Source organism: Coregonus clupeaformis, chromosome 14 (assembly GCF_020615455.1).
Source record: "Coregonus clupeaformis isolate EN_2021a chromosome 14, ASM2061545v1, whole genome shotgun sequence".
Classification (NCBI taxonomy): Eukaryota; Metazoa; Chordata; class Actinopteri; order Salmoniformes; family Salmonidae; genus Coregonus; species Coregonus clupeaformis.
This window is the reverse complement of record NC_059205.1, coordinates 41729861-41756918: the sequence shown is the minus strand read 5'-3', so window position 1 is coordinate 41756918 and position 27058 is coordinate 41729861. Positions and strand designations below refer to the sequence as shown.

The 27058-nt window shown below is 44.0% G+C and overlaps 1 protein-coding gene across 6 annotated transcripts in view; it reads left to right on the top strand.

Moving 5' to 3' along the window:
• Positions 1–27058, top strand: part of LOC121580881 (disco-interacting protein 2 homolog C-like) — a 227888-nt gene that overhangs the window by 107329 nt on the left and 93501 nt on the right. For all 6 annotated transcript variants that reach the window (XM_041896007.2, XM_041896005.2, XM_041896003.2 and 3 more), the window contains exons 2-3: positions 17700–17777; positions 25658–25768. In XM_041896007.2, the coding sequence (XP_041751941.2) occupies positions 17700–17777; positions 25658–25768 (189 nt within the window). The remainder of the gene's footprint in view (positions 1–17699; positions 17778–25657; positions 25769–27058) is intronic.

Genomic DNA, 27058 nt, shown 5'->3' with positions numbered 1-27058 from the left:
ATCTTGCATGGAGCCCCAGACCGAGGGTGATTGACCGTCATCTTGAACTTCTTCCATTTTCTAATTATTGCGCCAACAGTTGTTGCCTTCTCACCAAGCTGCTTGCCTATTGTCCTGTAGCCCATCCCAGCCTTGTGCAGGTCTACAATTTTATCCCTGATGTCCTTACACAGCTCTCTGGTCTTGGCCATTGTGGAGAGGTTTGAGTCTGTTTGATTGAGTGTGTGGACAGGTGTCTTTTATACAGGTAACAAGTTCAAACAGGTGCAGTTAATACAGGTAATGTGTGGAGAACAGGAGGGCTTCTTAAAGAAAAACGAACAGGTCTGTGAGAGCCGGAATTCTTACTGGTTGGTAGGTGATCAAATACTTATGTCATGCAATAAAATGCAAATTAATTACTTAAAAATCATACAATGTGATTTTCTGGATTTTTGTTTTAGATTCCGTCTCTCACAGTTGAAGTGTACCTATGATAAAAATTACAGACCTCTACATGCTTTAAGTAGGAAAACCTGCAAAATCGGCAGTGTATCAAATACTTGTTCTCCCCACTGTATATATATATATATATATATATAATGTGTGTGTGTGTGTGTGTATATGTGTGTGTGTGTATATATGTGTGTGTATATATATATATATATATATATATATATATATATAGGTGTGTGTGTGTATGTATGTATGTATGTATGTATGTATGTATATATATATATATATATATATATGTGTTATATATATATATATATATATATATATATATATATATACACACACACACACATGTACAGTGGGGGAAAAAAAGTATTTAGTCAGCCACCAATTGTGCAAGTTCTCCCACTTAAAAAGATGAGGGGCCTGTAATTTTTTGGGGCTGTCGCTGGGCAACACGGACTTTCAACTCCCTCCAAAGATTTTCTATGGGGTTGAGATCTGGAGACTGGCTAGGCCACTCCAGGACCTTGAAATGCTTCTTACGAAGCCACTCCTTCGTTGCCCGGGCGGTGTGTTTGGGATCATTGTCATGCTGAAAGACCCAGCCACGTTTCATCTTCAATGCCCTTGCTGATGGAAGGAGGTTTTCACTCAAAATCTCACGATACATGGCCCCATTCATTCTTTCCTTTACACGGATCAGTCGTCCTGGTCCCTTTGCAGAAAAACAGCCCCAAAGCATGATGTTTCCACCCCCATGCTTCACAGTAGGTATGGTGTTCTTTGGATGCAACTCAGCATTCTTTGTCCTCCAAACACGACGAGTTGAGTTTTTACCAAAAAGTTCTATTTTGGTTTCATCTGACCATATGACATTCTCCCAATCCTCTTCTGGATCATCCAAATGCACTCTAGCAAACTTCAGACGGGCCTGGACATGTACTGGCTTAAGCAGGGGGACACGTCTGGCACTGCAGGATTTGAGTCCCTGGCGGCGTAGTGTGTTACTGATGGTAGGCTTTGTTACTTTGGTCCCAGCTCTCTGCAGGTCATTCACTAGGTCCCCCCGTGTGGTTCTGGGATTTTTGCTCACCGTTCTTGTGATCATTTTGACCCCACAGGGTGAGATCTTGCGTGGAGCCCCAGATCGAGGGAGATTATCAGTGGTCTTGTATGTCTTCCATTTCCTAATAATTGCTCCCACAGTTGATTTCTTGAAACCAAGCTGCTTACCTATTGCAGATTCAGTCTTCCCAGCCTGGTGCAGGTCTACAATTTTGTTTCTGGTGTCCTTTGACAGCTCTTTGGTCTTGGCCATAGTGGAGTTTGGAGTGTGACTGTTTGAGGTTGTGGACAGGTGTCTTTTATACTGATAACAAGTTCAAACAGGTGCCATTAATACAGGTAACGAGTGGAGGACAGAGGAGCCTCTTAAAGAAGAAGTTACAGGTCTGTGAGAGCCAGAAATCTTGCTTGTTTGTAGGTGACCAAATACTTATTTTCCACCATAATTTGCAAATAAATTCATTAAAAATCCTACAATGTGATTTTCTGGATTTTTTTCCCTCAATTTGTCTGTCATAGTTGACGTGTACCTATGGTGAAAATTACAGGCCTCTCTCATCTTTTTAAGTGGGAGAACTTGCACAATTGGTGGCTGACTAAATACTTTTTTCCCCCACTGTATGTATGTGTATATGTATGTATGTGTATATAGTGGCATGAGGAATAAATACACAGTGAATAGCGAATACTAATGAAGAGTAAAAATAACATGGCTATATACAGGGAGTGCCAGTAATTGAGGTAGCTATGTACTGTACATATAGGTAGGGGTAAAGTGACTAGACAACAGGATAGATAATAGACAATAGCAGCAGCATATGTGGTGTGTGAAAGTGTGTGTGTGGCATCAGTATACATGTGTGCATGGTATGTGTGTTGGGTTTTAGTGTAAGTATGTGTGGTTAGTGTGTGTGAGTCCAGTGTGTGTGCATAGAGAGTTAGTGCAAAAAAGGGTCAATGCAGGTAGAAGTCCTAAGGCTTGGGGGTAGAAGCTGTTGAGGGTCCTGTTGGTTTCAGACTTGGTGCATTGGTACCACTTGCTGTGCAGTAGCAGAGAGAACAGTCTCTGGCTTTGGTGGAGTCTTTGACAATTTTTTGGGCCTTTCTCTGACACTGCCTGGTATAGAGGTCCTGGATGACAGGGAGCTCGGCCCCTGTGATGTACTGGGCCGTATGCACTACTCTCTGTAGCGCCTTGGGGTCGGATTCCATGCAGTTGCCATACCAAGCGGTGATGCCCTCTTTACGACTGTGTTGGTGTGTTTGGACCATGAAAAAACCTCCTTGAAAGCGGCAGCTCTAGCCTTTAGCTCACTGCGGATGTTGCCTGTAATCCATGGCTTCTGGTTGGGATATGTACGTACGGTCACTGTGGAGACGATCTCTTCGATGCGTTATTAACGACCAGGGACTGATGTGGTACACTCAATGTTATCGGATGATTTCCGGAACATATTCCAGTTTGTGCTAGCAAAACAGTCCTGTAGCTTAGCATCCGCTTCATCTGACCACTTCCGAATGTCACTGGTCCGCGTGTCACTGGTACTTCCTGTTTGAGTTTTTGCTTGTAAGCAGGAATCCGGAGGATAGATTTATGGTGAGATTTGCCAAATGGAGGTTCGAGGGAGAGCTTTGTATGGGTCTCTGTGTGGAGTAAAGGTGATCTAAGTTTTTTCCCCGTCTAGTTGCACAGGTGACATGCTGATCGAAATTAGGTAAAACGGATTTCAGTTTTCCTGCATTAAAATCACCGGCCAATAGGAAAGCTGCCTCTGGATGAGCATTTCCTTGTTGGTATATGGCCCTATATAGCTTGTTCAGTGCGGTTTTAGTGCCAGCATCAGTTTGTGGTGGTAAGTAGACAACTACGAAATATGCGCTTGACCAGCACAAAAACATCCTGTGGCGTACTGCATTAGCATTGAATAGCCCCCGCGATATGCAACTTTTCAGGGAAGTTAGGAACCAGTATACACAAGCAGTTAGGAAAGCAAAGGCTAGCTTTTTCAAACAGAAATGTGCATCCTGTAGCACTAACTCCAAAAAGTTTTGGGACACTGTAAAGTCCATGGAGAATAAGAGCACCTCCTCCCAGCTGCCCATTGCACTGAGGCTAGGAAACACTATCACCACAGATAAATCTACAATAATCGAGAATTTCAACAAGCATTTTGCTACGGCTGGCCATGCTTTCCACCTGGCTACCACTACCCCGGCCACCAGCTCTGCACCCTCCGCTGCAACTTGCCCATGCCCCCCCCGCTTCTCCTTCACACAAATTCAGACAGCTGAGGTTCTGAAAGAGCTGCAAAATCTGGACCCCTACAAATCATCTGGGCTAGACAATCTGGACCCTTTCCTTCCAGAAATTGTCGCAACCTCTATTACTAGCCTGTTCAACCTCTCTTTCGTAACGTCTGAGATCCCCAGAGATTGGAAAGCTGCCGCGGTCATCCCCCTCTTCAAAGGGGGTGACACTCTAGATCCAAACTGTTACAGACCTATATCCATCCTGCCCTGCCTTTCGAACGTTTTTGAAAGCCAAGTTAACAAACAGATCACCGACCATTTCGAATCCCAACGTACCTTCTCCGCTATGCAATCCGGTTTCCGAGCTGGTCATGGGTGCACCTCAGCCACGCTCAAGGTCCTAAACGATATTATAACCGCGATCGATAATAGACAGTACTGTGCAGCCGTCTTCATCGACCTGGCCAAGGCTTTCGACTCTGTCAACCACCGCATTCTTATTGGCAGACTAAATAGCCTTGGTTTCTCAAATGACTGCCTCGCCTGGTTCACCAACTACTTCTCAGATAGAGTTCAATGTGTCAAATCGGAGGGCCTGTTGTCTGGACCTATGGCAGTGTCTATGGGGGTACCACAGGGTTCAATTCTTGGGCCGACTCTTTTCTCTGTGTATATCAATGATGTCGCTCTTGCTGCTGGTGACTCTCAGATCCACCTCTACGCAGACGACACCATTTTGTATACATCTGGCCCTTCATTGGACACTGTGTTAACAAACCTCCAAACGAGCTTCAATGCCATACAACACTCCTTTCGTGGCCTCCAACTGCTCTTAAACACTAGTAAAACTAAATGCATGCTCTTCAATCGAACGCTGCTGGCACCCGCCCACCCGACTAGAATCACTACTCTCGACGGGTCTGACCTAGAGTATGTGGACAACTACAAATACCTAGGTGTCTGGTTAGACTGTAAACTCTCCTTCCAGAATCACATTAAGCATCTCCAATCCAAAGTTAATTCTAGAATCGGCTTCCTATTTCGCAACAAAGCCTCCTTCACTCATGCTGCCAAACATGCCCTCATTAATCTGACTATCCTACCGATACTTGACTTCGGCGATGTCATTTACAAAATAGCCTCCAACACTCTACTCAGCAAATTGGATGTAGTCTATCACAGTGCCATCCGTTTTGTCACCAAAGCCACATATACTACCCACCATTGTGACCTGTACGCTCTTGTTGGCTGGTCCTCACTACATATTCGTCGCCAAACCCACTGGTTCCAGGCCATCTATAAATCACTGCTATGCAAATCCCCACCTTATCTTAGCTCATTGGTCACCATAGCAACACCCATCTGTAGTATGCGCTCCAGCAGGTATATCTCACTGGTCATCCCCAAAGCCAACACCTCCTTTGGCCGCCATTCCTTCCAGTTCTCTGCTGCCAATGACTGGAACGAATTGCAAAAATCTCTGAAGCTGGAGACTCTTATGTCCCTCACTAACTTTAAGCATCAGTTGTCAGAGCACCTTACCGATCACTGCACTTGTACACAGCCCATCTGAAATTAGCTCACCCAACTACCTCATCCCCATATTGTTATTTATTTTGCTCATTTGCACCCCAGTATCTCTATTTGCACATCATCTCTTGCACATCTATCATTCCAGTGTTAATACGAAATTGTAATTATTTTGCACTATGGCCTATTTATTGCCTTACCTCCATAACTTGCTACATTTGCACACACTGTATATATATTTTCTGTTGTATTTTTGACTTTATGTTTTGTTTTACCCCATATGTAACTCTGTGTTGTTGTTTTTATCGCACTGCTTTGCTTTATCTTGGCCAGGTCGCAGTTGTAAATGAGAACTTGTTCTCAACTGGCTTACCTGGTTAAATAAAGGTGAAATAAATAAATAAATAAATAAATAAAAATAGTTGAAAATTATCTTGGTAAATAATGTAGTCTACAGCTTATCATGAGGTATTCTAACTTGGGCGAGGAGAACCTAGAGATTTCCTTAATATTAGAGATTGTGCACCAGCTGTTGTTAACAAAGACACACACACCCCCGCCCTTGAGTTTACGAGACACTGCCTTTTTGTCCTGTCGATGCGTAGAGAAACCAGCTAGATTTATATTAGCCATGTCCTCCTTCAGCGACGACTCCGGAAAGCATAGGATATTACCGTTCTTCAGGTCCCGTTGATATGGTAGTCTCGAACGGAGCTCGTCCAGTTTGTTCTCCAGTACATTCATCATTAGAACAGAGGGTAGAGGCAAAATAGTATAATTAGCATTTTAAAAAAAAACACAAAATAGCATAATTGGTCAGGAGCCCGTAAAACGGCTGCTATACATGCCAGCGCCATTCTTACAAAATAAAGAAATGGAAATGGTGCTGATTTTATTGTTCCCCCATTACATCCAGTGGAGATAATCATCATGATCGGGAGGGAGGGAGAAAGAGAGACTTGGAGAGAGACCGAAAGAGAGAGGGAGAGATAAATGAGTTCTTCCCGTTGTGCTATAAAAGCGTTACATAAACATTCCTGGGAGAGTACTGGGATCTGGGAGGCAGGCTGACCATGCTTTTCCTCCTCCTCCTCACCCTCATCTTCTCCTGCTCCTCCACCTCCTCCCCTTCCTCCTCCCCCTCATCTTCCTCATCCGCCTCCCCTTTCTCCTCCCCCTCATCTTCTCCTGCTCCTCCACCTCCTCCCCTTCCTCCTCCCCCTCATCTTCTTCCTGCTCCTCCACCACCTCCTCCTCTTCCTCCTACTCTCTGTTCAAATACTATTTTACTGTTGTAGGTCTCCTATGAAAAGAAACTAACTGAGCTTTAATTAAAAAAACCTGAGCAAAGAAAGCAGTGATAATGTGTGTATAGCGTAGTGGTGTTGGTTACAACCTTTGTCAGCACTAAAATGCAGGTAGCCAACTCACCATTTCCTCTGCTGTAAACGTTTCATGTGTTGGTGCCAAAACTAGCACCGTGAGTATGGTGGCTACTCTGGCTACACCCTGCAATTGTCTGTGAGGATGCTAGCATACTTGGACTTTCTGATTTTGCTCTTATATGGTCACTTTGGTGCATAGTATTTTAGAAATCAAAGGAACATCTGAAAGTGAAGGAGTCTCTGAAAGGAAATATGAAATATAAGGATTGGATGTATTGAGTCTAGTACAGTAGGTATCTTAAATTATTCATAGCATGAAGCAGCTTACTAAATACATATAATAAGCTGCAGAGTGAGTCACTGTACTGTACAGAACACTGTAGGGAACTGGATGCATATTTTAGTGTTAAGCATTTAAGTCTCTGTTGTACTTAAACTTGGCGCTAATTATTTCCAAGTATTCTAACCAGAAGTAAGTAGTGATTAAAACCATATGCATAGAGGGTTTAGAAAGTGATTACGTAGGGTTGCCTGTGTGTGTGAGTGTGTCAGTGCTCAAAGTTCTTCAAATGTGTTCAACGCTACACTCATTGGCCAGTTTATTAGGTATACCCATCTAGTACCGGGTTGGACCCCCTTTGCCTCCATAACAGCCTGAATTATTCGGGGCATAGATTCTACAAGGTGTGGCATTCAAACGTTGCTCAATTGGTATCAAGGGACTTGACGTGTGCCAGGAAAACATTCCGCACACCATTACACCACTGCCACCAGCCTGTACCGTTGACACCAGGCAGGATGGGGCCTGATGCAACATGAACTGGGATTCGTCGGATCAGGCAATGTTTTTCCACTCCTCGATTGTCCAGTGTTGGTGATCGCATGCCCACTGGAGCCGCTTCTTCTTGTTTTGAGCTGATAGGGGTGGAACCCGGTGTGGTCGTCTGCTGCAATAGCCCATCCGTGACCAGGACCGACGATTTGTGCGTTCCAAGATGCCGTTCTACACACCACTGCGCCGTTATTTGCCTGTTTGTGGCCTGCCTGTTATCTTGTACGATTTTTGCAATTATCCTTTGACCTCTCTCATCAACAAGCATTTTTCGGCCACAGGACTGCCGCTGACTGAATGTTTTTTGTTTGTCGCACCATTCTCGGCAAAACCTAGAACCTTTGGTGCGTGAAAAGCAGAGGAAGCCTGCCGTTTCTGAGGTACTGGAACAGGCGTGCCTGGCACCGACGATCATACCAAGCTCAAAGTTGCTTAGGTCACTCATTTTGCCCAGTCTAACATTCAATCGAACAGTAACTGAATGCCTCGATGCCTGTCTGCCTGCTTTATATAGCAAACCATGGCCATGTGACTCACTGTCTGTAGGAGCAAACCATTTTCTTGAACGTGGTGTACCTAATAAACTGACCACTAAGTGTATATGTCAATTCAGTCACCATCTGTCATTGTCTTCTTTCTGTCAAAATAACAGCTTAATCATATTTTTCTATGGACAAGGGACCTCTTCATTGTGTGGTTGGTTCTCAGCTCAGTGGCTTGGTCTAAAGATGTCTCTGTCTCTCAGATGGGTTCTGACAAACAGCTGTAGCAGGAAACAGAATCAATAGTGTCTTTACTGGTACTGTCCGGCGGTGGCTCACTTTTGGATTCAGGTCCAGGAATGGCTATGTCATAACATCAGGGTTCAGATGGACTTGCAAACTGTATTGTTAGGGGATCTGAAAAAAAAGTATTATTTATTTTTAGGCCAATATCAGTAGAAATGTTACACATAGGGAGGTTAAAGACCTTCGTAAGATATCACAGTAATGTGGAGGGATGCATTGCAAAAATAAATAGCTAAATGGCATTATACTGGGAAAGATGGGTTAGAGGATAGGAGTTAAGATCAGAATGAATGATGGATTGGACACTTTTGGTGAAAATCCAGCAATTGCAGAAAGAGGAAATTAGTAATATATGTATAATTATTGAACTACATGTACCATACATGTGAGCGGAAATAGCTGTAAGTAGCAGTAGACCGCTAGTTTACTCCAATCAGGGGAGGGGTGGTTGGGTTGAACAATTTTTTTATTCATCAGTAGGAGGAAAGTCATGAGTCACCCTCCCTATTTTTAAAGCGCCTCATGTTCGATGTCTCCTCCTGCTGTCTCCTCTCCTGCTCTGGAGGACACAACTGAGGCTGTGTCCCAAATGGCACCCTATTCCCTTTGGGCCCTTGTTAAAAGTAATGCACTACATAGGGAATATGGTGCCATTTGCGATGCAGTTTGAGGCTTAGCTCTCTCTCACTGGGGCTTAAACAGCGCTTCGCCCTAAAGCTGGCTGGGTAAATGTACTAAAGCCATCAAACAAGCTGCAATACCATACAGTCAGACAGACAGACACTAGCGTCATCTCAGGTCTGTCTGTCTGTGTCTGCCTGTCTATCGATCTGTGTCTCTGTCTGTTTTCCTGCATCAGGCAGCTCATCAGGAAATCTCAAATCCAGAGCTGGAGAAGAAGTTGACTCACAAATTAATTTAAGTTCGCCTTGGATCACTTCCCAGAATATCAGTGCCTCGTGCCAAGAAGATGTTTGTCTGTGTGTGTGTGTGTGTATGAAGCTGCAAAGTGGGTCATGTTGTATGTTGTTGTTTTGCAGTGTAACCTTTGGGCATTTCCATCGAAAAGGACCCATGAGCACCAACATGTGAAGTTCATAGGAGCATATCATATTGGGTGTCAAATGAAAGCTAAGAGTCTTTATTTTGGGGAAATTAAGGCATAGATACATCTTTCAAACATTTTCCATCTTATGAAATAGGCATAAATAAAGGCTTTGATTTCTGGAAAAACAGATGGAAAAGGGGCCTTTAAAAAACATCTACTAGAAAAAGTATTAAAAGGTATCAGAAATACAGTGCATTCGGAAAGTATTCAGACCCCTTGACTTTTTCCACATTTTGTTACGTTACAGCCTTATTCTAAAATGGATTCAATTGTTTTTTTACCTCATCAATCTACACACAATATCCCATAATGACAAAGCGAAAACAGGTGTTTAGAAATTTTAGCAAATTTATGAAAAAATAAAAAGAGCAATACCTTATTTACCTAAGTATTCAGACCCTTTGCTATGAGACTCGAAATTGAGCTCAGGTGCATCCTGTTTCCATTGATCATCCTTGATGTTTCTACAACTTCATTGGAGTCCACCTGTGGTAAATTCAATTGATTGGACATGATTTGGAAAGGCACGCACCTATTTATATAAGGTCCCACAGTTGACAGTGCATGTCAGAGCAAAAACCAAGCCATGAGGTCGAAGGAATTGTCCGTAGAGCTCCAAGACAGGATTCTGTCGAGGCACAGATCTGGGGAAGGATACCAACACATTTCTGCAGCATTGAAGGTCCCCAAGAACACAGTGGCCTCCATCATTCTTAAATGGAAGAAGTTTTGAACCACCAAGACTCTTCCTAGAGCTGGCTGCCCGGCCAAACTGAGCAATCGGGAGAGAAGGGCCTTGGTCAGGGAGGTGACCAAGAACCTGATGGTCACTCTGACAGAGCTCCAGAGTTCCTTTGTGGAGATGGGAGAACGTTCCAGAAGGACAACCATCTCTGCAGCACTCTACCAATCAGGTCCTTTATGATAGAGTGGCCAGACGGAAGACACTCCTCAGTAAAAGGCACATGACAGCCCACTTAGAGTTTGCCAAAAGGCACCTAAAGGACTCTCAGACCATGAGAAACAAGATTCTCTGGTCTGATGAAACCAAGATTGAACTCTTTGGCCTGGAGGAAACCTGGCATCATGGTGGTGGCAGCATCATGCTGTGGGGATATTTTCAGCGGCAGGGACTGGGAGACTAGTCAGGATCAAGGGAAAGATGAACGGAGCAAAGTACAGAGAGATCCTTGATGAAAACCTTCTGCAGAGCGCTCAGGACCTCAGACTGGGGCGAAGGTTCACCTTTCCAACAGGACAATGACCCTAAGCACACAGCCAAGACAACGCAGGAGTGGCTTCGGGACAAGTCTCTGAATGTCCTTGAGTGGCCCAGCCAGAGCCCGGACATCTCTGGAGAGACCTGAAAATAGCTGTGCAGCGACGCTCCCCATCCAACCTGACAGAGCTTGAGAGGATCTGCAGAGAAGAATGGGAGAAACTCCCCACATACAGGTGTGCCAAGCTTGTAGCGTTGTACCCAAGAAGACTTGAGGCTGTAATCGCTGTCAAAGGTGCTTCAATGAAGTACTGAGTAAAGGGTCTGAATACTTTCCGAATGCACTCTACATCAAAACACAATACTGTTGACGTAAAGACCCCTACCAACTAATATCTACCTTTATACAATGGGTAGGTCTAATCCTGGATGCTGATTTGGTTAAAAACGCATATGTATATTCCACAAGTTACCACCGGCTGAAGCTATGATGTTTAAATGCCTATTTACTCTGTTCCATCTCACTGCGCAATCCACTGTCTCATTAGCCCAGCCAGGCAATTTATACACTTACTGTATGTCTCTCTGACATTTGCAACATTGTTTCAATATTTAAATTCGATCTCCAGCTGTCCCATATTAATGAGCATGTCGGGACGAGACAGACAGGCAGGCAGCTTTTCTCAGCCAGTCGAAATCATGAATCAGCTGGCATAATTTTGATGGATATATACAAAGAAATGTCAATAGAAAACAGGTCAAATGAAACTAAATGCAGCTAGTTTGCTGTCTTTCCAGCTTCAGTTTGAAGTGATTGTGTTAGCTGTGTTGTTGGCTAGCTCCTCTGAACAACAGTGTCCTGATGAGAGAGCACATTTTCTACGCCAGGAGAAATCGTGCATCATTAGCTCATTGTTATGGATGTATCCAAATAAATGGCATTAGAAAACAGCTTATGCAAATGCAGCTACTTTGCTGTTATTCTGGCTGCACTGTTTGACATGACTGTAAGTTAGCGGTAGTTGGCTAGCTAGCAAGGGATAAGAACGTTGTCAGCCAGTATGGCAATGGAACATTTAGAATAGATACAGAACAAAAACTCTGAATGACTGGGTCGCGTCTCTGGTGATAGAACGAACGACCGACCAGCCGGCTTGGGTAGCAACCCTAGATTTGTGTCGGGACTATATCTTGTGGAAGGATTAAATAGTATGAATAAATTCATCAAAATAACGTTTTTAATGAAAATATGTTGGTAACCCGTTGTATAAAAGTGGTAATGCCCTCGAAGCCGGTGTTTGGAGGATATATTGGCACAGTTTGCCGGCCCTCAACTTCGTCTTGGGCCTAACAACAACCGTGCCAATATATCCTCCAAACACTGGCTTCTCTGGCATTATCACTTAATTATATTTAGTTTGGGGGAAATTGTTTCCTTCTGTAAGTTTAAGAAATATTGCCTTGTCTTGTAATTCCGTTACCAAAAACCCACATACTGTATCTTTAAGATATTACACGCTTCAGCACTCGGCGGTCCCGTTCTGTGAGCTTGTGTGGCCTACCACTTTTGCGGCTGAGCTGTTGTTGCTCCGAGACGTTTCCACTTCACAGTAACAGCACTTAAAGTTGACTGGGGCAGCTCTAGCAGGACAGAAATTTGACGAAATGACTTGTTGGAAAGGTGGCATCCTATGACGGTGCCACTGAGGTCTTCAGTAAGGCCATTCTACTGCCAATGTTTGTCTATGGAGAATGCATGGCAGTGTGCTCAATTTTATACACCTGTCAGCAACGGGTGTGGCTGAACTAGCCGAATCCACTAATTTGAAGGGGTGTTCACATACGTTTGTATATATAGTGTATATAATTATTATTTGATTTTTTTTCTAAATTAGAAACTTCTGTGTTCTCATATGTAGTTACGGCTATGCCCATTGTTGCTGCAGACATCTTTGAATCTTAACTCGGAGCAGATACTTAACATAGTTTTTGGGAAAACGTGGCCGCATAAAAATCTTGACAGATTTTACCGTAACTCTGTTCCAAAAGTTTGCATCTGCACAGTTCTTCCACTAAATTAGTTTATATAACATTTTCAGGGGAAATTGTGAAAAGTAGTCCTTGTGCATGTTTGTTAAACTTTGAAATCAATGGTTTTTGTTCGGCATACATTTGAAAGTCAAACATCTGAGTCATAGCGTGGAATTACCCCTATTCATTCATGGTACTTTGGCATGCCGTGTGTGTGTGTCCACTACATGCATTGGTGCGGACTTCTCCACGTGTGTATCCATCCACTCTGTATGCCTGAGACAAGGTCAGACCTCCTTCCAGATAGCCTTCTGTTCAACCAGACTGGGCTGGTATAGAGACCCTGGTAGTGTGGTTAAATATTAATATGTTTACCAGTCCCTGCTGCGCTGCTGTGTCTATGGTCCCACTGGGGTGGGAGCTCTCCTACTGGAGACGCTAATTAGTACCATGTGCCCTGCCTCCTCCCTCTGCCTCAACCCTTCTCCTCCCTCTGCCTCAACCCGCCTCCTCCCTCTGCCTCAACCCTTCTCCTCCCTCTGCCTCAACCCGCCTCCTCCCTCTGCCTCAACCCTTCTCCTCCCTCTGCCTCAACCCGCCTCCTCCCTCTGCCTCAACCCGCCTCCTCCCTCTGCCTCAAACCGCCTCCTCCCTCTGCCTCAACCCGCCTCCTCCCTCTGCCTCAACCCGCTTCCTCCCTCTGCCTCAACCCTTCTCCTCCTTCTACCTCAAATCTTCTCCTCCCTCTACCTCAACCCGCCTCCTCCCTCTGCCTCAACCCGCCTCCTCCCTCTGATCTACCTCTGCCTCCTCCCTCTTCCTTTCCCACTCTGCCTCCCTCTAGTCTGCCCCATTTTTGCCCAGTCTCTTTCTTATGGTGGAGTCATGAACACTGACCTTAACTGAGGCAAGTGAGGCCTGCAGCTCTTTGGATGTTGTTGTGGGGTCTTTTGTGACCTCTTGGATGAGTCGTCGCTGCGCTCTTGGGGTAGTTTTGGTCGGCCGGCCACTCCTGGGAAGGTTCACCACTGTTCCATGTTTTCGCCATTTGTGGATAATGGCTCTCACTGTAGTTCGCTGGAGTCCCAAAGCTTTAGAAATGGCTTTATAACCTTTTCCAGACTGATGGATCTCAATTACTTTCTTTCTCATTTGTTCCTGAATTTCTTTTGATCTCGGCATGATGTCTAGCTTTTTGAGGATATTTTGGTCTACTTCACTTTGTCAGGCAGGTCCTATTTAAGTGATTCCTTGATTGAGAACAGGTGTGGCAGTAATCAGGCCTGGGTGTGGCTAGAGGAGTTGAACTCAGGTGTGATAAACCACAGGTGAGTTGTGTTATAACAGGGGGGACAAACACTTTTTCACACAGGGCAATGTAGGTTTGGATTTTGTTTTCCCTTAATAATAACAACCTTCATTTCAAAACTGCATTTTGTGTTTACTTGTGTTATCTTTGACTAATATTTAAATTTGTTTGATGATCTGAAACATTTAAGTGTGACAAACATGCAAACAAATAACAAATCAGGAAGGGGGCAAACACTTTTTCACACCACTGTATGGGTAGTTGCTGCTTGGATCGTCTCTGTCAGGCACATGTTGTCATCAATATTGTTAAACACATCAGTGCCATCAATGTTGTTAAACACATCAGTGCCATCAATGTTGTTAAACACATCAGTGCCATCAATGTTGTTAAACTCATCAGTGCCATCAATGTTGTTAAACACATCAGTGTCATCAATGTCGTTAATAGGGCTGACCCCATTTAGTCAACTGGTCAATAGGCTGTTGGTCAACCGAGATTTCTTTAGTCGCAATATAAAATATAAAAAATTAAAAACAAAAATACCTTATTTACATAAGTATTCAGACCCTTTGCTATGAGACTCGAAATTAAGCTCAGGTGCATCCTGTTTCCATTGATCATCCTTGATGTTTCTATAACTTGATTGGAGTCCACCTGTGGTAAATTCAATATATTGGACATGATTTGGAAAGGCACACACCTGTCTATATAAGGTCCCACAGTTGACAATGCATGTCAGAGCATGAAGTCGAAGGAATTGTCTGTAGAGCTCCGAGACAGGATTGTGTCGAGGCACAGATCTGGGGAAGGGTACCAAAAAATGTATGCAGCATTGAAGGTCCCCAAGAACACAGTGGTCTCCATCATTCTTAAATGGAACTGAGCAATCGGGGAAGAAGGGCCTTGGTCAGGGAGGTGACCAAGAACCCGATGGTCACTCTGACAGAGCTACAGAGTTCCTCTGTGGAGATGGGAGAACCTTCCAGAAGGGCAACCATCTCTGCAGCACTCCACCAATCAGGCCTTTATGGGAGAGTGGCCAGACAGAAGACACTCCTCAGTAAAAGGCACATGGCAGCCCGCTTGGAGTTTGCCAAAAGGCACCTAAAGACTCTCAGACCATGTGAAACAAGATTCTCTGGTCTGATGAAACCAAGATTGAACTCTTTGGCCTGAATGCCAAGCATCATGTCTGGAGGAAACCTGGCACCCTCCCTACGGTGAAGCATGGTGGTGGCAGCATCATGCTGTGGAGATGTTTTTCAGCGGCAGGGACTGGGAGACTAGTCAGGATCGAGGCAAAGATGAATGGAGCAAAGTGCAGGGAGATCCTTGATGAAAACCTGCTCTAGTGCTCAGGACCTCAGACTGGGGTGAAGGTTCACCTTCCAACAGGACAACGACCCTAAGCACACAGCCAAGACAATGCGGGAGTGGCTTCAGGACAAGTCTCTGAATGTCTTTGAGTGGCCCAGCCAGACAAAATGTCGGCTAAAGCAATTTCACAGATTCTGCTATTTTGAATCTTTGCTATGCTGTAATAAAGGCTTTACACATTTCTTTCATTAGAACAAACTGGTATTACTTATTTGTTTAGTGTTGTTTACTCTGTTCCAAACAGGCAGGAATGATATTGTAATCTAACATCACCTTTTTGTCACACATAATATGCACGCAGCTCTCGCTCCTATACCCTCCTTTTTCTTGATCTCCTTCTTATTACAATTATTATGATCATCATTATAATAATAAGTATTGTCGTTATCATTAGTTGACTTTGTATAGTAGCCTTGTATAACCACCATCGAGCTGTAGGCCTAAGAGCGCGTCCTGTTTTGTCTTAATACCGTAACTTACTTAGGCCTATATTTCAATATATAGGCTACTGTATCAATCAAACATTAATTTTGTTCATGCCATCACACAGCATACGAGACATTCATGCTTTGAAATGCAATCAAGCATTTTAGTTACAATTTTAATAACAAAGGTAGCTTTGAATAATTATCCTAAACAAAAATAAACCGCAAATGTTTTTAGTCTTCTGTAATAAATGCTTTATTCATCTTTTTTTTCGTTAGAACAGACTCTCTGATACACTTATTTATTTAGTGTTAACACTGTTCCAAATGGTCAGAAAAAAGTGTAATATTGTAATCTAACAGCAACTGTTTGGCACACATAATACTCACGCAAAGCTTGCTCCTATACCCTCGTTTTTCTTGATCTCCAGTAGGTTCCACAACCTACGTCTAATGTATTCCACAGATCTGACTTCCCCTTTCCCTCCTGAGTAACCAGTAAACATTTGCCCGTTACGAGTTTCTTTTTCACTTCCTCCGCATCCATTTTGCTGTCGACATTACTGTGTTCGGAGTTTATAACCAATTTATTGATGTGATTATGATAGGCTATAGGTCAGGCCCTATTGGTCACATGCATGCGATGCTTACATGTTTCACGTAAAGAGAGCAAGGGTTGAGGGAATAGGGAACGTTTCGGTAACAGAACATTTGAGTCTGAAACAAGTAAGAAACTAAATGGCTGAAATGATGTTGCAGCTTCAGCACGGACAGCGCAATAAACACTTGCTGTGCTGTGGTGCCTTTTCGCTACAGTAGGGAGGAGAGAGAGACAACGTGTGCCAGTCACACAGGCACTCGCTGTTATTTTCTTTTTTTTACACAGTGTGACCAGCGGGCTCTTTCTTGAGTCATTTGTGTGTCTTAATTATTTAATCAAACAGTGTGCTTAAAGCATCAGACAGTAGTTGATTTTGTTCAAACACATAGGGTGTGTCTGTCTATATATGGAAAGATAATTTTAAACATTTCGGCCAATTGATTGGTCAAAAGAACAGGACGACTCTCGGTCGACCAAGATTTGTTTGTTGTTGGAGACAGCCCTAGTTGTTAAACTCATCAATGTCATCAAGGTTCTGCTGTGGTTGGTTGGTTGAGCTAAATTACCATGTTTACTCCTTCCTTCCTTCCTCATCTCACTGCCAGCCTGCTGCTGCTCATTTTTTATCCACATCGGTCATTGAGTTCAATCAAAGTGACTTTGCCAACTACACACACAGTCACTAACATCTGCTTCCACTGCTCTGAGAGCTTCAGACAGCTAATATGTCCATGTTTAGAGAAGCCAGATCCCCTGTGACGGTAGCATCCAGGCCCTCTCTTATCCTCCCTCTCCTTCCGTCCCCAAGCCAGGCCCTCTCCTATCCCCCTCCCTCCATCTCTCCGTCCCCAGCCAATCCCCTCCTAATTACCTGTGTGATGGCCAGGGCTGTGAGGGCGCCAGGCCTTGATGGGTAATACACGCTGGCAGCTGGGGCTCGGTCTCATTCATTACTGACACTCACTACAGTCACTGCATGCACTACATATTCCAGCTAGCGATCTAGCTACTACCCAACCTGTACTTCTCTCCTTCCTTGTTTCTCACCCCCTCCTCCCTCCCTCACTCATACTCTTGTTCTATCCCTGTCGATTCCTGTTTGTCCAACCTAGCTCTAAACACCCATCTGCTCCTTGTTCAGCATAAAAAAAGACAAAGCGTAGCAGTGATTAACCAACCAGTTTAACCTGTGTATGCTGTCATCTGCTGATGCCATGGATAGTGTGGTGCAGTAGCAGCAACAGCAGGCAGATCTGAGTCTGAATAAGAGCCCTAGAGAAAGAAATAAGAACGCTCTTCCGTTTCACTAACGGTAGTTTTCCTTTCCTCCTTTGGCAGGTGACATCACACAGAAAGGCTATGAAAAGAAGAGATCCAAATTAATTGGGGCCTTCCTCCCTCAGGCACCAGGTAAAGGTAAATACCACTCCTCCAATCAAAACACTAACCGTGTATGTCTCAACTAATCTGAAACAGTGATGGATTCTGGAATAGAGTTCTGGGTTTATCTGGATTCTGGAATGGAGGTCTTTGTTTTGTGAAATAGACTGCATACCTCAAACCCAAAGCTTGTTGTCTAATACAATAATCAACTCAGATTTTCTGCCCTCCCAAGTCACTGGGTGTATATAGGTTCAAGACTAGTGGGGGAAATTACTGATTCATTCTTATTAGTCCAAATATACAAGGGCCTAACTCTTGCTTATTTATTTTAGTCATAGACTAGACTTAACTAATATAATCTTACAGACCTAGCCTAACTAATAATGTTCTCACCAGGAGGGAATGCAAGTTAATGAAAGACAGAGGAACAGTGGATGTTACATTCTTTCAGTTTTCAATTTGTTTTCATTCATTTTCCATTTCATTCCATTTGCACCAAATTAAGCAAAACGTTACTGTAATGGAAGTGTGGGTTGCAGTTCAGCTCAGCTATACTCCTCTAACTGATGTATGGGATGTTCTACAACAGGAGTATCCAAGTTATGTTATCCAACAGGCCATTTTGGAAAATAAATATGGTCAGAAGAATGGCTCATTATTGACCCAGCTGGAGTACTGTATAAGAATGGCCTCAACTGCATTTTCTGTGAATGCTTTGTGAATTTAATTGATAAAGTGAGGGTCTGTGTCCCAAATGGTACCTATTCCCAATATAATGCACTACCTGATCCTTATGGGCCCTGTTCAAAAGTAATGCACTATAAAGGGACTAGGGTGTCATTTAGAACGCTGTCTGGGTTACATTCCATCAGACGGCAGGTCACCAACGGCCCCAGGACACATGTTTAACACCCCTGTTCTACCAATGCCATTGGAGGAAATCTTAATTGCTCTTTTATTTTATTCCCTGACTAGTGCTATAAAAGCAGTACAGTAACAGGTACGGTATGCCTTTACTGAGGGTGTGTGTGTGTCTGTGTGTGTTGGGGATCGGAATAGAGTGAGCGGGGTGGGAGCAAGGTTCTGCAGAGGTATACAAATGTCTGGTATCCAGAGCCTTAACGGCAGGGGGTCATCCTCATTCCTCAGCAAGGCACTGTATGTGTCCCAAATGGCACCCTATTCCCTAAATAGTGCACTACTATGGGCCAGGGTCAAAAGTAATGCAATAAATAGGGAATAGGGTGCCATTTGGGACACAGCACTGGGTGATGTGGACCGGATGGCTCCCACAGAATGGAGACAGGCAGCCTGCAAGAAACATTATTTAAAAAACGTTATTATTCTTCATGCTACAGTATGTACAGTGGCAGCTGCTACTGCTAGCAGACAGACACAGACCCACTGATTTGTATTAATATGGATCCCCATTAACTGCTGCCAAGGCAGCACCTACTCTTCCTGGGGTCCAGCAAAATTAAGGAAGTTATACTTTTTTAAAGACATTACAATACATTCACAACAGATTTCACAACATATTAAGTGTGTGCCCTCAGGCCACTACTCTACTACCACATATCTACAACACAAAATCCATGTGTACGTGTGTGTATAGGGATTTGTCCCAAATGGCACCCTATTCCCTACATAGTGAACTACTTTTGACCAGAAGCCCCCTATTCTCTTTGAAGTGCACTACTTTTGACAAGAGCCATATGAATATGGTGCAATTTGGGACAAACACCCACTGATGGAGGGAGAGGCTGACCCATTTGTTCTTCTGTGAAATGTGTCTCCAATACATACAGTGGGGAAAAAAAGTATTTAGTCAGCCACCAATTGTGCAAGTTCTCCCACTTAAAAAGATGAGAGAGGCCTGTAATTTTCATCATAGGTACACGTCAACTATGACAGACAAAATGAGAAAAAAAATCCAGAAAATCACATTGTAGGATTTTTAATGAATTTATTTGCAAATTATGGTGGAAAATAAGTATTTGGTCAATAACAAAAGTTTCTCAATACTTTGTTATATACCCTTTGTTGGCAATGACACAGGTCAAACGTTTTCTGTAAGTCTTCACAAGGTTTTCACACACTGTTGCTGGTATTTTGGCCCATTCCTCCATGCAGATCTCCTCTAGAGCAGTGATGTTTTGGGGCTGTCGCTGAGCAACACAGACTTTCAACTCCCTCCAAAGATTTTCTATGGGGTTGAAATCTGGAGACTGGCTAGGCCACTCCAGGACCTTGAAATGCTTCTTACGAAGCCACTCCTTCGTTGCCCGGGTGGTGTGTTTGGGATCTTTGTCATGCTGAAAGACCCAGCCACGTTTCATCTTCAATGCCCTTGCTGATGGAAGGAGGTTTTCACTCAAAATCTCACGATACATGGCCCCATTCATTCTTTCCTTTACACGGATCAGTCGTCCTGGTCCCTTTGCAGAAAAACAGCCCCAAAGCATGATGTTTCCACCCCCATGCTTCACAGTAGGTATGGTGTTCTTTGGATGCAACTCATCATTCTTTGTCCTCCAAACACAACGAGTTGGGTTTTTACCAAAAAGTTATATTTTGGTTTCATCTGACCATATGACATTCTCCCAATCCTCTTCTGGATCATCCAAATGCACTCTAGCAAACTTCAGACGGGCCTGGACGTACTGGCTTAAGCAGGGGGACACGTCTGGTGCCATTGATACAGGTAACGAGTGGAGGACAGAGGAGCCTCTTAAAGAAGAAGTTACAGGTCTGTGAGAGCCAGAAATCTTGCTTGTTTGTAGGTGACCAAATACTTATTTTCCACCATAATTTGCAAATAAATTCATTAAAAATCCTACAATGTGATATTCTGGAGAAAAAAAAATCTAATTTTGTCTGTCATAGTTGACGTGTACCTATGATGAAAATTACAGGCCTCTCTCATCTTTTTAAGTGGGAGAACTTGCACAATTGGTGGCTGACTAAATACTTTTTTCCCCCACTGTATTTTAACTGCCCATACGCTGAATCCATTGAATCCAAGCAAATCTAGGCCACTTGGCATGAACCGTAAGAAGGTATGGCAGCAGACCGCTTAGATGAAGTGCGTGTGAGTGAATATCATGCTGTATGGTGTCTACACACGGCCGGCCCGCTCATTAGGCAGGATTAGGTGGCCGCCTATGGCGGCAGATTGATGAGGGCGGCATTTTCTGAGCTAAACTGACCGAGACACACTTCCAACAACAACACATAAAACCTCACATAATTCTGCCCCAAAACAATTACAATTTCTCTGTGGCATAAGATAAGGGCTTTTTAGGTGAGCGTTGACGCCAGCCTCTGATAAGCAGTACCCATTTTGTCAAAGGCAGGGGCGCAATATATTTTGCTTGTCCATTCCCAGCTCGTCTCTCCAGGGTTCTGTTGGAGAGACGCATCGCTGGGGCGCTCCACCAACATCCATCAAAAAATTAATCTAACATAAATCATGTAGCAGATATAGGATATGGTAGAAAAAGTATGTGACCTTTTCTGTAGCCTACAGGCTGGAGATAAAATGTATGACAATGTAATGAGACTGACACTTTTTACATCATGCAGGTTTCTCAGATCAAATAGCCTAACCTAAAAGTTTTTACATCATGCAGGTTTCTCTGATCAAATAGCCTAACCTAAGGCACTTTTTACATCATTCAGGTTTCACCGATCAGCTTGAACACTGAACACACCAAGGTTAGCAGCTAACATAGCTAGCAGGTTAAAAACGCAACCCAACACTTACCTAACGTTACCAGTCAATGAGAACGGTGGCCATTTCGGTGTCACTCTTCCACCTTTCAAAATGAATTCCATTGTTTTTCCAGTTTCTGGATTGGTCATGAGCAGTCTTTTTCTCCCTTATATTTCTCTTTTGGGGTCGAGTTGATTCAGATCGAAGAACCAAGAATGATACTTGTTTCTTTTGTCCCTGCTACAGTGACAGTTTATCTGCAAGGTTAGCTAGCTTGTTGGCTTCGTTTGCTCTGTGTTTGTTAGCTAGCAATTGACTTTCACTATCGCTCCGTGGCCATTGCAGCAAGGTAATTAGGGATTTAACGCAAAGACACACCTTGCCCAGAATGCCATCCCAAGGCGTCTCAGGGCTCAGCCCTTGTTTTCGTTCAAAGTGAAAACACTATACAAGAGGTGGGGTGGCATAGGGTCGCCCATGACATGCGGATTCCTGCTTTATATCCCATTGAACATAATACGTCAAATGTAATACACTTAGGAAGCGTCCCAAATGACACCTTATTCCCTACTATGTCTGAAAGTAGCTATGAGTGTAAAAAAACTGGCTAGTCTAAAAGATGCCCCCATGTCCACTCATTGTGCCTATAAAGAGACATGGATAATGAACATGAGGCCCTCCATTACACATAACCTCCTGTAGCTCATCACATTATGTCCCTCTGAACACAACACCTGCCCAATAAAGAGCATGCCCCATTAAGTTTTCTATGATAGCTAAGTGCTGTAAAATCTCTCATCCAAAACGGAGCCATCACATTCCCTGCAAACCTACCGTAGTGTTACAGGTGTAACAGCAGCAGATATCACATTCATTTCAGTGCTGTTCATGCCTTAGAAAGGCTGTGGGTCTGTTCTAGTATTCAGGCTGAGCTGTCCATGGCTTTGTCTCAAATGGCACCCTATTCCCTATATAGTGCACTTATTTTGAGTGCATTGATTTTAACCAGGGCTCATAGGGTTTTAGTCAAGAAGTGCACTATATAGGGAATAGGGTGCCATTTGGGATTCAGACTATTAATCCATTGTGAGATTAACCGTTACTCAGGAATCTAATAACCACTAGTACACACTCCAACTGCAGAACCGTTAGAAAGGTCAGTGTCATGCGAACGCCTGGCCTCTGACTAGGGTTGCAAAATTCCGGTAACTTTCCCAAAATTCCAAGGTTCTCCAGAAGTCCCAGTTGGAAAAATCACGGATTCAGAAGGGAATAAACAGGAAATCCTTGAATATTCTCTAACCAGGATTTCTGGAAAACCTGGAAATGTTGGCATAGTTACTGAAATTTTGCTACCCTCCCATGAGACCAGGCATTCGCATCACGCTTGTCTCAAGTCAATAAAAGGCTGAGACAGCAGACCGTTACACCAGTACTGGGATGATTGTTTCCCCTCTAGCCAAGTGCACCACAGTGAGTCTGCGCATGTACATAAAACAGATACTGTACTGGTCTCAAATGGAATCTAATCATGATTGGGAAGGGAAGGTCCATTACAAACTAACTTAATGGGGTTGTAAGATGTACATTCATCAGGGGATTCCCCAAAACGAGGTTAAATTCGGACTAGTGTATCAGAGAGTGTGTTACTATGTGTGCATGTGTATTACCATTTAGAACCCCACCAGCAACAAACTTTCTCTATCTAGCTTCGACTCAAGCCATTCTAGGTTTATGGAGTGTTATCTGGCAGTAAACCATTGATATCTATCACCCAGTATCTCTGTGTACTACAGGTAGCTATAATTCAAACCCTATTATAGGGGACTCCCCTAAGGGGGAACAGTTACATTGCACACTGGCTTTAGCAGATTCTTCAGGATTGGATTTCTGAGCTTAAAACACCTTTCGGAAATCTTTACCAAACTACGTAGGTTGTTATTTCAGCATAGCGGTAGACTGTCCTCCTAAATAACACTGTTTGTCAGTGGAGAAGACGAGTGCAGCACTATTGTGATCAGACTCCTCCATCGAGCCTCTTATAGAATTTAGCATCTTTCCCTGTGTGAGGCGGATGGAGAACAGATGAGACCGATTGATTTCCTTTAAGGTGTGTGTGTGTGTGGGGGGGGGGGGGGGGGTACATGTACTGGTAATCTACAGGGAGAAAGAGGGATTGGTATCCTCCATCTATCATGTGTCTCAGTGCTAAACCAATGGCTGTTATTGCCCAGCAGAAAGTAATCCACTTTATGGGAAACTTACCTACAGTATTACAAGCTGCTGCATTGCTCAGACCGCTGCTTGGAGCTTTGGTGTTGAGGACTGGGAAGTGAGTGGCTCAGTGTTTCTTTGTTGTGAACCTGAGATGTACCTTCTGTGGTTGTGCTGTAATGTAGCCATTGTAGCTTCAGTCATCGATCACTAGCTTTGTGTTGTCTAGCTAGCAGACTGTCTTCAAGAGTGGAATTATTGTAACTGTTGGGTATTTGTTTGTTTGGTTTCTGTGTGTCCACAGCCCAGGATTTACCCTGAAAATCATCCCATCCAGAGAGCTCCATGCTGAGGTTCAGGTTTAGGGGCTGATTGCCACTGTGCTGTAATTGACAATGAGAGGCTGTTTGTGTCCCAAATGGCAACCTATTCTCTATATACGGCACTACTTTTGACCAGGACCCATAGGGCTGTGCTCAAAAGTAGTGCACTATGTAGAGAATAGGTTGCCATTTGGGATTCAAAAATGAGAGGCTGAGTGACCCAGTCCCCTGATAGATTAAACAGAGCCTAACAATCTCTTGCCAGACAAACTAGAATAATGTCCTTTGATGTTTCACAGTCTATTGTGAAATGAAGTTGAGTTGAGGTGCCCGTCAGAATAAATAATGCTGATACTCAGTTTGATGCAGACAGTATAATGATTTCATTTTCTTTATTTTTCATTATCCATCTATTCATTAGATCATTTTACTGTATATTACACCACTATATACTCATAATACCATCTTTGATAGGCTAGTGTCTGCCGTGCACAAAATAAAGAGAAACCCCTGTGCACAGCAGTGTGTATAGATCCAGGTGCTGGTTTTGGCAGAAACAACTAGTATCCCCCAAAAAAGTGTAAAAAACGCACATTAGATTCTGCAGTGTTCTCTCTGTACCACCCATGGGAAATGCCTCTGTACTGTAGTACCAGATGCAGTGCTGATGGAGGTCAGGCTGATGGTTGTCAGGCTGTACTGTAGTACCAGATGCAGTGCTGATGGAGGTCAGGCTGATGGGGGTCAGGCTGTACTGTAGTACCAAATGCAGTGCTGATGGTGGTCAGGCTGATGGTGGTCAGGCTGTACTGTAGTACCAGATGCAGTGCTGATGGTGGTCAGGCTGTACTGTAGTACCAAATGCAGTGCTGATGGTGGTCAGGCTGATGGTGGTCAGGCTGTACTGTAGTACCAGATGCAGTGCTGATGGAGGTCAGGCTGATGGTGGTCAGGCTGTACTGTAGTACCAGATGCAGTGGGGATGGTGGTCAGGCTGATGGTGGTCAGGCTGTACTGTAGTACCAGATGCAGTGCTGATGGTGGTCAGGCTGTACTGTAGTACCAGATGCAGTGCTGATGGAGGTCAGGCTGATGGTTGTCAGGCTGTACTGTAGTACCAGATGCAGTGGGGATGGTGGTCAGGCTGTACTGTAGTACCAGATGCAGTGCTGATGGGGGTCAGGCTGTACTGTAGTACCAGATGCAGTGCTGATGGAGGTCAGGCTGATGGTGGTCAGGCTGTACTGTAGTACCAGATGCAGTGCTGATGGAGGTCAGGCTGATGGTGGTCAGGCTGTACTGTAGTACCAGATGCAGTGCTGATGGTGGTCAGGCTGTACTGTAGTACCAGATGCAGTGCTGATGGAGGTCAGGCTGATGGTGGTCAGGCTGTACTGTAGTACCAGATGCAGTGGGGATGGTGGTCAGGCTGATGGGGGTCAGGCTGTACTGTAGTACCAGATGCAGTGGGGATGGTGGTCAGGCTGATGGTGGTCAGGCTGTACTGTAGTACCAGATGCAGTGCTGATGGTGGTCAGGCTGTACTGTAGTACCAGATGCAGTGGGGATGGTGGTCAGGCTGTACTGTAGTACCAGATGCAGTGGGGATGGTGGTCAGGCTGTACTGTAGGTAACTCTGTCTTCTCCCTCTCCAACCCCAGGGATGGACCCTTCTGTGCCCCACGAGAGGAGAACTCCTGTCACCCCCGGCTCCTCCTCTCGCTACCACCGCCGCCGCTCCTCTGGCTCCCGGGACGAACGCTACAGATCAGGTACGCCAGAAACACCTTTCAACAGTAACACTAACCTCAAGCTCTTGGTATACAGTTGGCAACTTAATACAAATAAGAAAAAAACACTATTACCAGTATGCTGGAGTTTCTCTTTTTATTGAGTACCCTTTTTTCACTATGCACCTGGTAGCACATTATGGTCTGTGAGTTGTCTTCCTTAAATACATTTATATTTACATTTTAGTCATTTAGCAGACGCTCTTATCCAGAGCGACTTACAGGAGCAATTAGGGTTAAGTGCCTTGCTGAAGGGCACATCGACAGATTTTTCACCTAGTTGGCTCGGGGATTAGAACCAGCTAGCATAAAGGCAGTTACTATAGGACAGTATAGGAGCTCTAATGGAGCACTGCATTTTAAACACTAAATTAAATTTGGTTTGTGGTAACATAATTCCGATTTAACAAAAGCTTTGTTTTTTAGTAGTCTTACTATTAATGCTAATAGCATAAAAACAAGCTTTTTATTTACCCCCCATGCTGTTTAATGTTTATCACTCTTATTTAGACCAATGAACCACTTCTATTATTATCATCTCTACAGCTTGCTTCATTACCCACCCACTCATCCATCTCTCTCTCCCCCCCCCCCCAGGTTCTCTCTCGCTCTCTTTCTCTCTCACACTCTCTCCCTGTCTCTCTCTCTCTCCCTATATTTATCTCCCTTTCACTCTCTGTCTCCCTCTCTCTCTCTGTCTCGCTCTCTGTCTTGCTCTCTCCCTATATTTCTCTCTCTCTCTCTCTCGCTCTCGCTCTCGCTCTTGCTCTCTCTATCAAAAGGCTTATCATTTCTGTGGTCTGCAGACAAATGACTCTGCTTCAACATACCAGCCACAGGTTCTGGCACTGTGTTCCAGCCTTGTCTTAGAAACACATATTTTCTGTGTCCCAAATGGCACAATACTTCCTGTTGGTTTGAATCATGGTTTTTGTTGTATTTTACCAGTGCTTAGCCTTACACACAGCTATTGGTGCTCTTAATAATAGCCTATTATAGGGCTGGACACAATGATCTCACATTAAGCCTCAGTTGTCTGGAGACGTTATTGGGACATTATTCAGACCCAGCCATAGAGGGAGCAGCCAATGGGCACGCAAGTTCCTAGAATACAGCCCTATAAAACAGGATTAATGTTGAATTAAAGAATACATGACAACCACAAAGGCTTTGGATGCATCCCAAATGGCACCCTATTCCCTATATAGTGCAGTACTTTTGACCAGAGTACATAGGGCTCCAGACAGAAGTAGTGCACTATAAAGGGAATTG